Raw genomic sequence first — 15,637 nt, forward strand, 5'->3', positions numbered from 1 at the left:
TTTTGTGCAGGTTCACACCAGATGGCCACCGAGTGGCCACATATATCACGGGAAAATTCAAAGAACGAGTTAGCGCGTCTGGTACTACATGGAGGCATGTAGACAAGGAGATGAAGCAATTTTACTATAATGAATTTGTGGTAAGTAAATTTAATATATTTGGTATTATAGTTAATATAGTTATCACTTAACTTAAGTGCCTAACTTATAATTGTAGAAAATGTATACATGAGAGGACGAGCATGAAGAAAAATTTAAATATACATGGAATACATACTGTGCCAAACTATACAGAGACCATATGTATTACATGAGAAAGAAGGGCGTTAGACCTGCGTATGTTTCCGAGGCTATATGGAGTGCATGAACGGCCACCTAGGCTGCAGAAAGATGGCAAGCAAATGCTGAAAAGGCAAAAACAAATGGAAATACAGAACCAGGTGGCCCGAGCACCGGAACCGCTCGGCATACGTCAGGATCCAGATCTATTGTAGAGCATACCATGGATTTGGTGAGTAAAATTTCAAGTTATACATTGTAACAAATTATGTATTTATTAGCAAACTTGTATAATTTTATCCAAAAAATTTGTATATGTAGGAACGCGAGCTTGCCCGACAGCCCACATGTATGGAGGTCTTTCTCAAGACCCATAAGAAGAAGGATGGATCATTTGTTGATTCTCGATCTCAGACTCTCCATGTAAGATTATTAAGTTTATTACATTTGTTCATTTCTATCTTAATTAGCAGTCAACAATACTGATTAAATTGGATATTATTTATTTGTTTACAGCAACAAATGACAGAAAGGGTGGCTCAGACATCTCAGCCATTAGTAGAGGGGGGAGATTCACAGTCTCTATCCACCGACGCTCTAAATGAGATTTATTATGATGTTGTCGGTGGAAGGACAAAAAACTCTACCCTCTACGACCTGGGCTCTCAAGCAAAAGTTGCATTTAATTGTCTGAGAAATCCGGCCGGCCGTGCTAGTTCCTCTTCATCTAGTGAGATGCAGTCTTTAAGACGTGAAAATCAAGAACTGCGCACTCAATTGAAATCAATGGATCAGAGGATGGCCGATATGGATCAGTGGAGAGCTGATGAGGAGAAAAGGAGAGCTGATGAGGAGAAGAGGAGAGCCGAACGTGACAAGAGTAATGATGATCTCATGGCCCAGATGCGCTAGATTATCGCTAATTTCACCCAGGGGTCACATGGTTCTGAGTCACAGGAGACTCAAGATCCATCAGCCGATGATGATTAGCATTTTCTGAGGTATGTTCAATTAGACTTTATTAGTTTTTTTATTTATCATAGATAGACCGTGGTAATATATTTATTCCATTTTATATTTGGTATAATATGTTCATTTAATTTCTAAATATTTTATTAATATATGTTTCAGGAGTCACGTTCGGTTCTATTTATATACTGCCTCTTCATATGATCATATGCTCATTTTTTGTTCAGGTATCATTTTATTATAAATAAAATTCGATATACATATATGTAAAAATGTTTATTTATATATATCAACATGATCATTTAATATTTGTCTTTTGACAGGATTTCTAGCATTATCTTTCATTCTTGTATTATTTTGCGTACTCTACACTATGGTATGTATTCTGTAACTTTGCACTATGGTATGTATCATTTTGACAGGATTTATATATGCACTATGATATATTGTTCAGTTTAGTTTGTTTTAAATTCAATGAAATGTGAGAATGTTATAATTGTTTAACTGTGGATTGTATAAATGTGATGTTTTAATTTATGTGTGGATTATATATGTTTGTGTGGATTGATTATAATGAATTATATTTGTGATGATTTGTATATTAGAAATTTGTATATATGGAAATTGCCAAAACAGGAAGAGGCTGGGAATTTTTTTTGATTTGCTGACGGAATACCGACGGAAATTGCAACCGTCGGTAAATATTGAAAAAAAACTACCGACGAAAACACATGTTTCCGTCGGTAGACCATTGAATTACCGACGGAAACAGATTTTTCGTCGGTATATACCGACGGAAATACCTGTTTCCGTCGGCAAATACCGACGGAAATACCTGTTTCCGTCGGTATTTGCCAACGGAAGACCTGTATCCGTTGGTAATTACCGATGAAACAGGTCTTCCGTCGGAGCTTTATTCCCGGTCCAAAATTACTGTTCTAGCAATGGTTCCGACGGAATTATGTTCCGTCGGTATTTTATTACCGATGGAAATAGGAACTTCCGTCGGTAATGGCCTTTTCGACAAATCGGTTACCGTCAACTACATTTCCGTCGGTAACCTATTATACCGACGGAAGACCGACGGATAATTCCATCGGTAAACCTGTTTTTTTTTGTAGTGACGCTTGTCGTTGTAAAACGAAACCTTCATTCTAATCACATTATTAAATCATTATGCAAAACTCAATATATAGCTAAGGAAAAGCGAAATACACAAGTCGATCTAACTTGCTTCGTATTTGATAGACTAAGACTCGAGGACTGTATGTTCGTCATCTAACAGCCGATCTATTTAGTGTAATCTATATGCCCAAAAAAACCTGCTGAGAACTTGCTGAATGCTTCTGCTGGCAGCAGTTGGATTCTTCCTCTGTGATGTAGCAGTGCAGCTTCGAGAGAGGAGGTGATTCAAGGTAAAATTCTCTCTGGAGAATTGAGCAGTAGGAGCTGAAGGTAGCAGGGGTCACATTCAATTCAAAGCCTAGGCCAAACAAGAAATCGACTTCCAAGTAGTTCATCTCGATCAAGCTGATTCCACCAAGCTTGGCAAAGTAAGCATTGTTGTAGTGTCTGAAACGCAAACAATTGGCAAAATAGTATTAAGTGTTTTTCGTCAATGGACAAGATAGATACAACACACAATCAATGAGTTGTGTGCCGAATTCACTCTATTGATAAAAGGTGTGCAGTTTGACTTCCACGTTATGATCATTAGTTTGCAGATGTAACATTCTAACAATAATCGCAGAAGATCTTTCAAGAACATGATCATCAGGTGGACTTAATTTAAAGATGTTGACATGGAAATGACCAATTGTGATGCATTTGCAGGTAAACAGAAACATCAAACCTACTTCTCGAGCACTTGCTCTTTTTTATTGTACAAACAGATTGTAACTTTGTCTTATTTCTCAAAATTCCATCAACTATTAAACTCGAGCTTCTTAGGCTCTCAAATCTTGTGCTCAGGAATTCCAAAATCTAACAAAGTAAATGATTTTGATGGTAAATTGATAAAGAGGAACAGAATTTAGGAGGAACAACTCAAGATCAGCCTAATCTTTCACCAACTTATGGCATCTCCACCATGTTCTTGGTTGGCAAGAAGGTTGGCCAAAAGAATCTCAACACATGGTTGAATGAATCTGTTTAACACAACTCTTTATTTCTTTCCTTAAAAGAATGCTAGGTTTATATCTTTCTCTCTATGGAAAAGAAAAGGAAACAAAAAAATCAATAATTTCCTAAAATATAAGTTGGCGCCAGCTACTCCCCAATTCTCAAAGGCCTCAAATTGAAATATGGAACTACAAACTAAGAGAAGAATCACGAATATCAACGAGAACCAAGCAAGGAACATTCGAGATAGGGTTCATCAGCTCTTTGCTGCCATGTAAATCTTAGATCTTCAAGGAAAGAATCAAGTTTGTAATTGTGAATTTATAATCTCACATGAGAAATATCAAAATGAGAAGGATTTGCCTCCTCTACAAGAAGAGCAGCTTGATTGCGTTCGATTCAACCTCATAACTTTTTGCTGATTCCGGGAAACATAGCTCGATAGCAAGTAGCTAATAAGAAATTTCGTAAGCAATAGAATTAAGGGCGCCTTACATATCTTCGGTGAACTTAACAGCTGCGAGGACGGCGGCGATGAGGAAGCGGTGGAGGTTTAAGGAGTGGAGGGCGACTGCAGGGTGGCGGTGGAGGAAGCGGAGGAGGTAGATGTAGGCAACGGCGTAGCAGGAGGGGCTGCAGTTGGCGTACCGGAAGATGCGCTCCAGGTAGCAGCGCGCCGAGATGTCCGGCTTCCGCACGCTGTGGAAGGCTGCCGTCCGATCCGGCAGGGGGCGGAGGCCGACGGCGACGGCCGCATCATTGCGCTCCACCACCCGCTCGAGGAGGGAAGAGAGGACCAAGACCATGCTGGGGACCGCCTGGGAGTCCTCCTCCACCTCCTCTTCCTCCATCGATTGGCAGCGCAGCTTCTCTTCTCTGCGCCTTCGAGAGAAAGAAGAAGCCCCCAAAAATATCTATTTATCAACCTCTTAATTTTGATATTTTCGTCCAAAAGTTTCAAATAGGGAAAAAATAGAAAAAGTTATGTTTTTCCTTTTCTGTTTTTTTAGCTTCATTTTTCAAAAAAAAAAATCTATTCCATGTTCTATCTAAAGATATTTATAGTAATTTTAGTTTTAAAATCCCTAGGTCAAATTCACATTTGAATAAAAAAACCTCTGGATAAAATTGTTCTAAATATTGGGCAAAAGTTAAAATAGTGACTTATTTTTTTTAATCATCAATTTTTATTTTTTTATTAGATGCCCTTTTCCGTTTTCAGTCAGGTACTTCTATCTTTTTATCTTCGATTATTATTTTCTACTTTAATCTGCTATTTAAATTTTAATTTAGTCGGAGGTATTATAATAATTATGATTTCATAGTTATTATATATTTTTTATTAATTATATTTTATAATTATTATAACATAAATTTAATTTATTAAAATTATTTATATTGTACTAGGTATAAAATGATAAGTTGCTATACCTACATATTTAAATCAGTTGCAGTAGCTATAATTTTATAGCTATTACAACTATAGTTTGCTACAATCTTATATTCAAATCAGTTGTAATAACTATAATTTTATAATTATTACAATTACATATTTAATCTAATTATAATAATTATGATTTTATAATTATTGTAATTATAGATTCAATTTGTTCATTTAATATTCATATTATAATAATTATAATTTCATATTTATTATAATATGTCGAACTATTTCAGCAAAATGAGAAATTTAGATAGAAAATGATAATAAAAATAATAGGAACAATACACTGAGATAAAGCACGTATAATATCTTTACGATTAAAAAAAAAATAGGACACTTTTTTATTTTTGCGCATAAATATTTTAAGTCAATTTTTTTTAATATTATAATAATTTAAAATAAAGTTAATATCAAATCTAATATAATAATATTAGAATAAGAGTATGACTTTAAAAATAAAGGTTTTTTTAAAAAAATCCCTAATTTTTAATATTTTATTTAAAAAAATTAAATGTCAACTAATTGTTATTTTTTTTCTTTTTTATTTTCAAAGGTAAAGGCGTAAAATGAATCGTCGGCCGGACCGTAACGAACCGTCCAGGATGGAACTCAACACGGATATTAAAGCTGACCTCCAATTACATATATGCCCCCGCTTCCACATCCTTCGTCCCTTTCGGTTCTCTTCCGGAGGCGCAGGGCGTAGCGGTGCTTCCCCAAATACGCATCTCCTGTCTCGAATCCACTCCTCTTCTTCTGCAAATCGAGGGTACCATGTCACCTGCGTTGGCGATTTCTTCATGTTTTAGGGTTTCTGCTTGCTTTCATCGTCGGAATGCTACGATTAACTGGTTTTGAGCTGTGGTTTCGGATTAGGGTTGGGAGGATCGGAGGGGGCGAGATATGTATAGGGCTGGGAACGGGTCGAAGTTGGAGAACGGACCGTTAGATCGGAAGCGGATCAACGATGTGCTCGACAAGCACCTGGAGAAGGCCTCGCCGTCAACCTCCAGGGGTTTGATTGGGAAGGACAAGGATAGGCTCACCGTGCCCCCTTCAGCCTCTATGAAGCAGCCGGAGCACCGTTCCTTGTCCAAGAACAAGGCTTCGGATGGTAAAGTTTTCCTCTTTTATTACCACTTTTTCGGGATCATTTGCTGTTATATGTTTCTCTATGAAAGTGAATTTTCGAAAAAATCTCTTATTTGTAGAAATTTCTTATCTTTTCATTTTCTTCGTTTCTTTGCTAATTTGGTTAGGCTCTTGCATTTTTTTACACTGAATATGCAATTCAAATAGACCTAGCAGCTCCAAAACATTTGAACATATAAAGACGTCCTTTTTTTTTTCAGAAAGAACAAAAAAAGAAGGAAAGCAATGAATGCTAGATTCAGAAAAAATATTAATATATAACTTGCATCAAATATACCTTCTGGAGAAGCTGAGATACGGTTTACCCCTGAAATTGTTATGGTATATTTTCAGAAATTATGATAGCAAAGCATCATACAAAAGTTTGTTTCATATGTTATAATTAGTGTCGATTGAATCTTGTGGATTTTGTTTATTTTGCTGCTTGTAGTGATTGTTATTCTTTGTGTTTTGTTGTTTGCCATTTGTATAACCTTGGTTCAATAACTGATTACACAGAAGAGTCAGAAACAGATAGTGAAGAGTCTGACGTCAGTGGTTCTGATGGGGAAGACACCTCTTGGATTTCATGGTTCTGCAATCTAAGAGGGAATGAGTTTTTCTGTGAAGTTGATGATGAATACATTCAAGATGATTTCAACCTGTGTGGACTAAGCAGTCAAGTTCCTTATTATGATTATGCTCTTGATCTGATCTTGGATGTAGAGTCTTCCCACGGTAAGTGACTAAGGTGTTTATAGAATTTTGTGGCTGACTACTATTTGGCTATCTGAATCACCAATTAGTCAATACATTGTTAACGTTTCCTAGCTTTATGATCTTAACCGTATTTTATGTTCTTTACTAGCCCTTCATAACCTCTCTAGATCCTTTATCAAAAAGAAGGGAAAAAATTTCCTTTTCTAGGTGAATTAAAATGCTGTTCTTTTTTATGATTGAGTTGCGTTGCTCTGATGATAATGTTTCCCTGTATGAGTGTTTTAAATATTCTCCTGCTTTATTTGTTTATTTGTATTTGTTGTGCATGTTTTTTTTTTGGGTCAAGCAAGTTTGCATGACATGGTTTGTATACGCTACGGACAGAGTGTATGAAGCAAACTAGGTCATCAACAGTGTAAACAAGCTCAAGGAATATAATTACTCTTTGAAATTTCTGAAAGCTGAGAGAGTTATTGCTGTTTTCAGAGTAGCTATGCTCACACTTAGTGAATAAATGTTTGCTAACTTTTTGCCATGACTACTGAAATAAAGCATTCTATACAGTTTCAGTTTCTCAAATGCCATGTCAAACAACTGTTATATTTGGTATCCATAACATCTCTGCACATAGCATCGGATAGCATATTAATGTGTGTACTTGCAATAAGAGAATTACACCCTAAAACTAATATCACATCACTTCAATTTTTTATTCTTCCTATAACAGTATTATCATACTTTGCTATTCATTTCCTATGATTCTACAATCCTATCCAAAAAAAAAAAATCTGTGTACGGGATATGTAACCAGAACCATTCAACAATTACTTAGTAAATTGTATTGCAAAGTAATATTCTACAGCTCTCTGTAAACCCACACAGATTGGGTCTTTGCCAATAATCTCTTCCTGGATTTCAATATAAACAGGAGACACTTTCACTGAAGAACAAAATGAGTTAGTTGAATCGGCAGCAGAGATGCTTTATGGTTTGATACATGTTCGATATATACTAACTAGTAAAGGGATGGCTGCTATGGTAAGACCTTAATTGTCTTAGTAATTTTTAATTTCATAATTGATTGGTCATGATATCGTTTGGTAACAATTTATCAATTTGTATAGCTAGAGAAATACAAGAACTATGATTTTGGAAGATGTCCTCGAGTTTACTGTTGTGGCCAACCTTGTCTTCCGGTCGGGCAATCAGATATTCCTCGATCAAGCACTGTGAAGATTTATTGTCCCAAATGCGAAGATATATACTATCCAAGATCAAAGTACCAAGGCAGTATCCTTTTTACCAACTAATTACTTATTCCACTAGTTATTGCAACGACTTCTACATGTAGTTTAGTATTTGAGAAACAAGTATTTATCCTGCCACAGCACCTTCAATTTGGTCTATGTATCTGTGTTCACTGACCTTGTTTAGATATCGATGGAGCTTACTTCGGGACAACATTCCCTCACCTGTTTCTGATGACATATGGGCACCTCAAGCCGCAGAAGCCATCACAGCGGTATGTTCCGAGGGTGTTTGGCTTTAAACTTCACAAACCATGACAGAAGTAAAGCTATCGCCGAACACAGGGAGGGATTTCAGAATGAAGCAAGCATAGACCATTCTTAATGACTGAAAAAATATCAGCTAAATTCTAGGGTTGTCTCATGTAGGCATCATGCTGAGATCTCACTAAAACTATTGAACTGTATTATCCTGTGATTGGTTTTTTTTCCTTATGATTTAACTTGCGAGGTTTAGCCATTATATTGTAAAGCAGTATCTTGGCTCTATGAACACTGGCCATCCCCTAGTGTAATTTTGGAGATTTATGTTAAAAATCTAGAGGGTGTTTTTTGTTTGGTCATTAAGAGGGTGCTTAATTGAACTTTTGGCAGCTCGCCCGGCCATCATGGAGGCCTGGTGGAAGGTGACCACCCAAGAGCACCTGCTTCTATCCCCACAAGTCCACTGTCAATTTGTCCTTCCCTACGAATCCGAAGCACGCACATTAAGAGGCTGACCTTAACCTTCGTAATTGTTTTTACGGTATTTTATTGAATGGTGCATGTAAGTTTCAGATTTCTTATTTCATAATATCCAAATTAAGTAGCGTGTATATATATATATATATATATTCATATTCTCTGAAGATCAGAGAATAATGAGTCAATTTTATCATAAATTGTTTAATAGACTTAGAAAATTTTAAATCAAAATTAATATATTTCAATTTTTTTTTTGAGATATTTATACCTTTAGATTTTAATTTGATAACGTGAATTGGGAATATTAAATTAAATTTCATATTTTAATTTGATAGTTGATCCTGTCTGAAAATCAGGGAGGTGGATGTTGGAGACGTGGTGCTCCTGTTGACCTCCGAGGGATTTTGCTCTTGCTTGCAACACAAGCAACGTCAGTGCCGAGTCAGGGAAGGAATCCCGGTGATGGTCTTCCAACGCTCAAGTCAGTCTCCGGCGAAGCAAGAAACAAGGGAAACTGTAGCGCAACTGTAGAGATCATGAGAAAATTATACCTCCGTCGATGCCTAGACCCCCTTTTATATAGGGTTCCTGTAGCGTGCGCGCATGCTTATTAAAGCGGGTGCATTGTCCCAAACCTTCCGTGAATAGTCATGTCAGTAAAATGTCTCTGCCACAGTACCTTATCCGAGGTTGGAAGGTGCCTCCAATAGGTTGGAAGGCGCCTTCAACGAGGCACCAAAGGATAAAGTTTTATCCTTTTGCAACGGTAATATCAGCCTGGTCGAAGGCGCCTTTCACAGTGAAGGTGCGGAGGCGCCTTGGATGCACATTTAACTCCCTTTGAAGGCACCTCCAGCAGTATTTCCAGCCTTCTTTTTGCTCTTCTACTGCTCCGATCGCCTGGGTGATCGCGGCCATCCGGGAAAGGGCTCACCCGAACTCATTTTCCGTCATTCTCCTCGAGTAGGCTTCCGCTCTAGCTTCTCGTCCCTCAGAACGTCGCTCACGTCCTTCTCGTCCATCAGTGTACTCTTCCGCAGCACATCGTCCCTCGGATGCACCGAACCCGTTGGTTCCCTTCCCATGCCATCCTTCTCACTAGACTTCTTGTGTTCATAAGCTCCTGCACACTTAAACACAAGGATCAAACACAACAGGACCTAACTTAACCTGGTTGATCACATCAAAACTACCACGAGTTTTCAACAATCTCCCCTTTTTGATGTGCATCAATCTAAGTATAAGTTAAGGTAAAAACAATCCAATAAAAGTATTGTAAAGAAATTGCAATAATAATATTTTAGGAACATTAAGTATAATGTTGCAAAATTCAAAATTCACAAAATTAAAAAAAAAATCTCCCCCAAAACTTGTATCTATTCCTCCCCCTTTGATCACATAAAAAAAATAGAAAAATAATATAAGAAGTTAGAAAATTAATTTTAGGGGTACTTAAAAACATTCCATAAAGTCATACTTTGTATTTGACAAGAAAGAATTTTAAACAAAATATTTTGTCAATTCTAAAAATATGACTAATCCTTAAAAAATTTTAAAACTTGTTAAATGACTATGATAGTAAATAGTTTAACAGTTAGTCAATTAAACATTAAATTCAATAATTGACTTTCAAGCTGTGGCGAGGCATTAGACCTTCTTGGATATTGGAATAATAACCACTTTCTTAGACAAAGCCTTTTAAAGCAATTAATATTGAATTTCCTTTCTAAAATTTTGACCATGTTAAAAAAAATTTAGTTTAAGCATGACTTTGGAACCCAATATAGGTTCCTATCTACTGGATTAATCAGAAATTTTTGAGGTATATAACTTCTAGGGATCTTTCTAATTTGACCCTTATGAAATCATAAATACCAGTTTAGCCTACCATAATTTTTAATTTTTAATTTTTGACAGTTACTTAATTTCAAACATGCATGGTCTTTTTCCAAAGTTTCGATTTACATTTTTAATTTATCATTTTCTAGTTTTAAACTATCTAATTGTCTTTTTAAATCAATGTTATCTTTTTTTTTTTTTTTTAAATTTTACCAAATCCTTGGAAAGAATCTTAATGAAATTAAATGGCTGCTTGGGAGATAGTCCACGTACCTCACTTACCTCATGTTCTGATGCTCCCCCTTCATTGTAGTTTTCTTCTGATGATTCTTCCCTTTCATTGATACTCATTTCTAAGCTGCTTTTATCTTCTTTTTGATGATCGGCCAGTAGGGCTAGTCCGGAGAAGGTCTCGATCTCAGACTCAGAGGATGATGATTCATCTCATATGGCCTTCAAGTTCTTGTGATTTGGTTTGTTGCCTTTGTCTTTGTCTTTCTTCTTTAGTTTAGGGCATTCATCTTTGATATGCCCTTCCCCTTGGTAGTTGTAACATTGGACCTTTCTTTTACTCCGAAAGTGTTTCTTTGCCTATGACTTATTAAATTTATTAGATTTAATGTATTTACTAAATTTTCGTACCATTAGAGTTGCTTCATCTCCATCAATTGACTCTTTAAAGTCTGGATCGTCCGTTCTTGCCTTTAGGGAAATGTTCTGACTCGGTCTTTTTCTTTGTCCTACACATCGAGATTCATGTAATTCAAAAGTGGAGAAAAGATTTTCTAAAGTACTCACCTCAAGATCTTTGGAGATATAGTAGGAGTCTACTATAGATGTCCATTCCGGTGTTCTGGGGAACGCATTTAAAGTATACCTTAGCGTGCCCTGATTGGTTATCGTTTCTCTGAGGTTTGTTAGGCTAGTGATTATCTCCTTGATTCTTTTATATAGTTGAGCAACCGATTTGCCTTCTTCCATTCGGAGATTGCTGATTTGGTTTCGAAGTAGATCCTGTTTTACGAGTTTGGCTTCGGACGTACCTTCGTGTAGTTCCAGGAACATCTCCTAAAGTTCCTTTACTGATTCATAGGCGCCGATTCTGTTGACTTCTTACGGAGATAGCACACTCAGTAGATGGAATTCGGCTCGTCCATTTGCCACAAAATCTGTTTGCTCCTTTTTAGTCCACTGATATTCCTCTTTGTCTTCCGGTGCTACAAATCTATATTTTAATATTAACAATAAATCAAAATTAGTTTTAAAAAAATACCTCCATGCATTTCTTCCAAGACGTAATTTGTTCCTCTAATTTTGGACGGTAGATTGTTGGTCCAACCATTGTTTTGGTGCTTCAGTCGGCAATTAGTCATTCTGAGGATGTTGGGCTCTGATACCACTTGTTGGCACAGCGGGGTCGGCAAGAGGGAGAGAATCACCTATCAAAATAAAACAAACACCTTTCCCGTTCTTTCAACTCTAATTAAAAGTAACTATAATAATAAATGAAAATAACAACTTAAAAGATGAGACACAAGATTTACTTGGTTACAACCTAGGTGGTTATTAATCCAAGACCAATGAAAGCACTAAAAGAAAATCTCCTTCGTTGAAGGTGGAGAAGCCTCTTACACTCGTTGAAAGCTTAGAAAGTTGCTAGGAAATTAAAACTAGAGTTGATTAGTATTTCCTAAGTCTAGAGGTCTTTTTATAGCCCTTGGGAAACTTTATCCAAGGCAGGAAGGCACCTCCAATAGGCTGGAAAGCGACTCCAGCAAGGCCCCAAAGGATAAAGTTTTATCCTTTGGCAATGACAATATCAGCCTGGTCGAAGGTGCCTTCCATAAGGCTGGAAGGAACCTTTGTACTGTTCATCGAAGGTGCCTTTCAGCCATGAAAGGCGCCTTCCACAGTGAAGGTGTGGAGGCGCGCGAAGGTGCCTTGGAGGTGCCTTCAACTCCCTTTGAAGGTGCCTCCAACAATATTTCTAGCCTTCTTTTTGCTCTTCTGCTTCTCTGATCGCCTGGGTGATGGCAGCCATCCGAGATAGGGCTCACCCGAATTCATTTTTCGACCTTCTTCTCTAGCAGGCTTCCGCTCCAGCTTCTCGTCCCTCAGAACGTCGTGCATGTTCTTCTCGTTCACCGGTGTACTCTTCAGCAGCACCTCGTTCCTCGAATGCACCGAGCTCGTCGGCTCCCTTCCCGTGCCATCCTTCTCGCTAACTAGGTCTTCCGCTCAACTTCTTGTGTTACTAAGCTCCTGTACACTTAGACATAAGGATCGAACACAATAGGACTTAACTTAACCTGGTTGATCACATCAAAACTTCTACGGGGTTCCTGTTGGAGCAATCTAGGTGCCCTAAGTTTTGATGTTTGGGCAAAGGTTTAAGTTAGGTTTATTGTTGTATTTGATATGCATTGTGAGTGTGCAGGATACAGGTACAACAAGGAAAGTCCAAGGGTAAGTCTTGGCGGTGTAAGTCCAAGCATGTAGTCTTGGCAACGTAAGTCCAAGTGTGATCTTGGCAAAGGAGGAAAGTCCAAGGATGAGTCTTGGCGGTGTAAGTCCAAGCATGTAGTCTTGGCAACGTAAGTTCAAGTGTGACTTGGCAATGGATGAAGTCCCGGAGGCGCGATCTCTTGGCAAAGGAAGACCCGACAACAATGACAAGGTCGATGGAAGCTCCAGAAGGCAAGACGTGAAGGATGGGGAGGCATCCGAGGGACGCAAGGCTGATGGAGGAGGCTAGAAGGCTAGGTCTAGGTTGGTCGGGCGAGAACGAGTGTTGAGTGAATGTACTCGAGGTAAAATCCTAGAATTAGGGTTTACTGTAGCAGTACTGTAGCAGTCGACTGGTGCACTGTAGATAGCCGTTGGGCTGACACCAGTCGACTGGTGCAAGGACCAGTCGACTGGTAACGGGCAAATCAGCTTACTGATTTGTTCCAAGCTCTATAAGAAGGAGCTTGGGATGGCCGGCCAAGGTGACGAAATTAGACTTGGTTAAAGCCTAATTAGTAGTCACCAAAGTGCTCAAGGATCTCTTGTGTCCAAGTGATCTTGGTTGGAGTTGTGGTGAGGTTTCTCCACCCACAAGGAGGTTGAGCTAGCCGGAGTTTACCGGGGACTAATCCACCGACGGATTGAGGGATCGTCCACCTTACGGACACGCCGTGGAGTAGGAGCAAGTTATCTCCCAACCACGTAAACACCTTGTGTTAGGGTTTGTGTTTGGTTTGTTGTCTTCTTCTTTCTTGTTTTAGGTTAACTTTCGTATTTGTTAGTTTGTTTTTGTATTCCGCTGTGCACTAACATTATAGGAAGTAAAGTTTTGGGTGAGACGCTATTCACCCCCCCTCTAGCGGACGTCAAGGTCCTAACAAGTGGTATCAGAGCGAGGTCGCTCTTCTACGGACTAACCGCCAAGAGAGCAAGAAGCTAGAGGAAGAAGAAGATGGAGTCCGAAGGACCGTTCGGATGGGATATCCGAATTCCACCTCCGTATGACAAAGAAGACTTCAATTATTGGAGGAAGCGGTTGGAGACATGGTTCCAAATGGATTGGAATCAATGGGTTGTCTTGAGTGACCCATTTGAAGCTCCTACGGACAAGAAGGGTAAACACCTCCGACCTCGGCATTGGACCGAAGAGCAACGAGAGCAATCGGAAGCGGACAAGGAGGTAACGAGAATTTTGCATAATTTACTACCTTCTAATATCATTGTGAGTGTAGGTGAATGCACAAGTGCATGTGATCTTTGGAAAAAGATCATTGCCTATCATGAAAACCCGTCATAATTCCAAGGAGTAGAGGAGTCCAAGGAGAAGGGTTCATTGGTCCAAGAAGAGAATGACCAATCCGATGTTAACATAAGGTCAACATCCGAGGAGGAGAAGGAAGATGAGGAGGTATCATCCACATCTTCAAGGGAGGAAGAAGTGGAATCATCGACATCTTCAAGTGAAGAGGAAGAAGAGCAATCCAAGGAAGAGGAGATCTTGGAAGCTCAACCCTCCACCTCAACTACCAAGAAGAGCACAAAGGACCACATCAAATGCTTTGAGTGTGGTAAGATGGGGCACTACAAGAGTAGGTGTCCTTCACTCAAGAAGGTAAAGGAGGTAAACCCTAAACTCACTAAAGTTAATTTAGAAACTAATGTGAGTTGTAGGAAGAAGAAGAAGGAGGAGAAGAAGCACATTAGGTGCTTTACATGTGGTGAGTGGGGTCACTACCACACAAAGTGCCCAAGGAGAAGAGAGTTCAAGAAATTGGTGCACTTGAAGAAGTGGGAGAAGAAGAGAGCTTCAAGGGTAAGGGAGGTAAACCCTAACTTGAATGCTAGTTCAAATTTAAATCGTTATAATGCTATTTATCATGAAAATAGAATGCATGATAAATCTAAGGATAAATATATCCCTCCTCATGCTAGATTTATCACACCTAAGGCTAGGAAGGTAAATAATAATTTAGGCAATAACTCTAAGGATTATAGATATATGCCTAGATATAGAAATACTCATAGGGGTCAAGAAAAATCCAAGTCTATGGATTCAATGACGGAAAACCAAGTCTTGAGGTCAAGACTTGATAATTTAGAAAGAACCCTAGCAAGAATGGAAAATATTCTTAGGGGACAAAATGAGCATAACCTAGGAAAAACTAGACAAGAGCCATCCAATGGCTATATAGGTTTGGGATACAAACCTAAAGCCAAGAAGGATGTGACTTCCTTTCATAGGGTTCCATATAGTTATGGGACCAACCCTAGGTTTAGTGGTCAAGCTAAAAGTACAAGGGAAGTTGTCCCTAAGAGTACTTTTGCAAAGACCAATGTGACTAAGACTTCTAAGAAGTCTAATAATGTCACAAAGAAGGTCACAAAGGAGGTCATCCCTAGAGTTGACTTAGTAAAGGTGACTAAGGCTCCAAAAAGGCTAAACAAAGTCACAAATAAGGTTACAAGGGGAGTTAGCTCTAGAAGTGACCTAGTGGAAGTGACCAAGGTTTCTAAGAAGCCTAGAAAGATCCTTAGGAAGGTATCTATGGAAGTCATCCCTAGTGAGTACCTAGAGCATCCAAGGAGCACCAATAGGTTTTGGGTTCCTAGGAGCATATTCTCTACACCCTAGATA

The 15,637-nt window shown here is 38.4% G+C and overlaps 2 protein-coding genes across 2 annotated transcripts; one reads left to right on the top strand and one right to left on the bottom strand.

Moving 5' to 3' along the window:
* Positions 1-2,422: 2,422 nt before the first annotated feature.
* Positions 2,423-4,279, bottom strand: LOC121980756 (cyclin-P4-1-like). The gene is made up of 2 exons (XM_042532951.1): positions 3,865-4,279; positions 2,423-2,820 (listed from the first exon to the last, which is right to left on the bottom strand). The coding sequence occupies exons 1-2, from the start codon at positions 4,218-4,220 to the stop codon at positions 2,553-2,555; spliced, it is 624 nt and encodes a 207-aa protein (XP_042388885.1). The 5' UTR covers positions 4,221-4,279; the 3' UTR covers positions 2,423-2,552.
* A 1,164-nt stretch (positions 4,280-5,443) lies between these two features.
* Positions 5,444-8,534, top strand: LOC121980755 (putative casein kinase II subunit beta-4). Its single transcript, XM_042532950.1, has 6 exons — positions 5,444-5,582; positions 5,690-5,927; positions 6,464-6,682; positions 7,593-7,702; positions 7,789-7,954; positions 8,099-8,534. The coding sequence occupies exons 2-6, from the start codon at positions 5,717-5,719 to the stop codon at positions 8,227-8,229; spliced, it is 837 nt and encodes a 278-aa protein (XP_042388884.1). The 5' UTR covers positions 5,444-5,582; positions 5,690-5,716; the 3' UTR covers positions 8,230-8,534.
* The last annotated feature ends 7,103 nt before the right edge of the window (positions 8,535-15,637 follow it).

This window comes from Zingiber officinale, chromosome 5A (genome assembly GCF_018446385.1).
Source record: "Zingiber officinale cultivar Zhangliang chromosome 5A, Zo_v1.1, whole genome shotgun sequence".
Taxonomy (NCBI): Eukaryota; Viridiplantae; Streptophyta; class Magnoliopsida; order Zingiberales; family Zingiberaceae; genus Zingiber; species Zingiber officinale.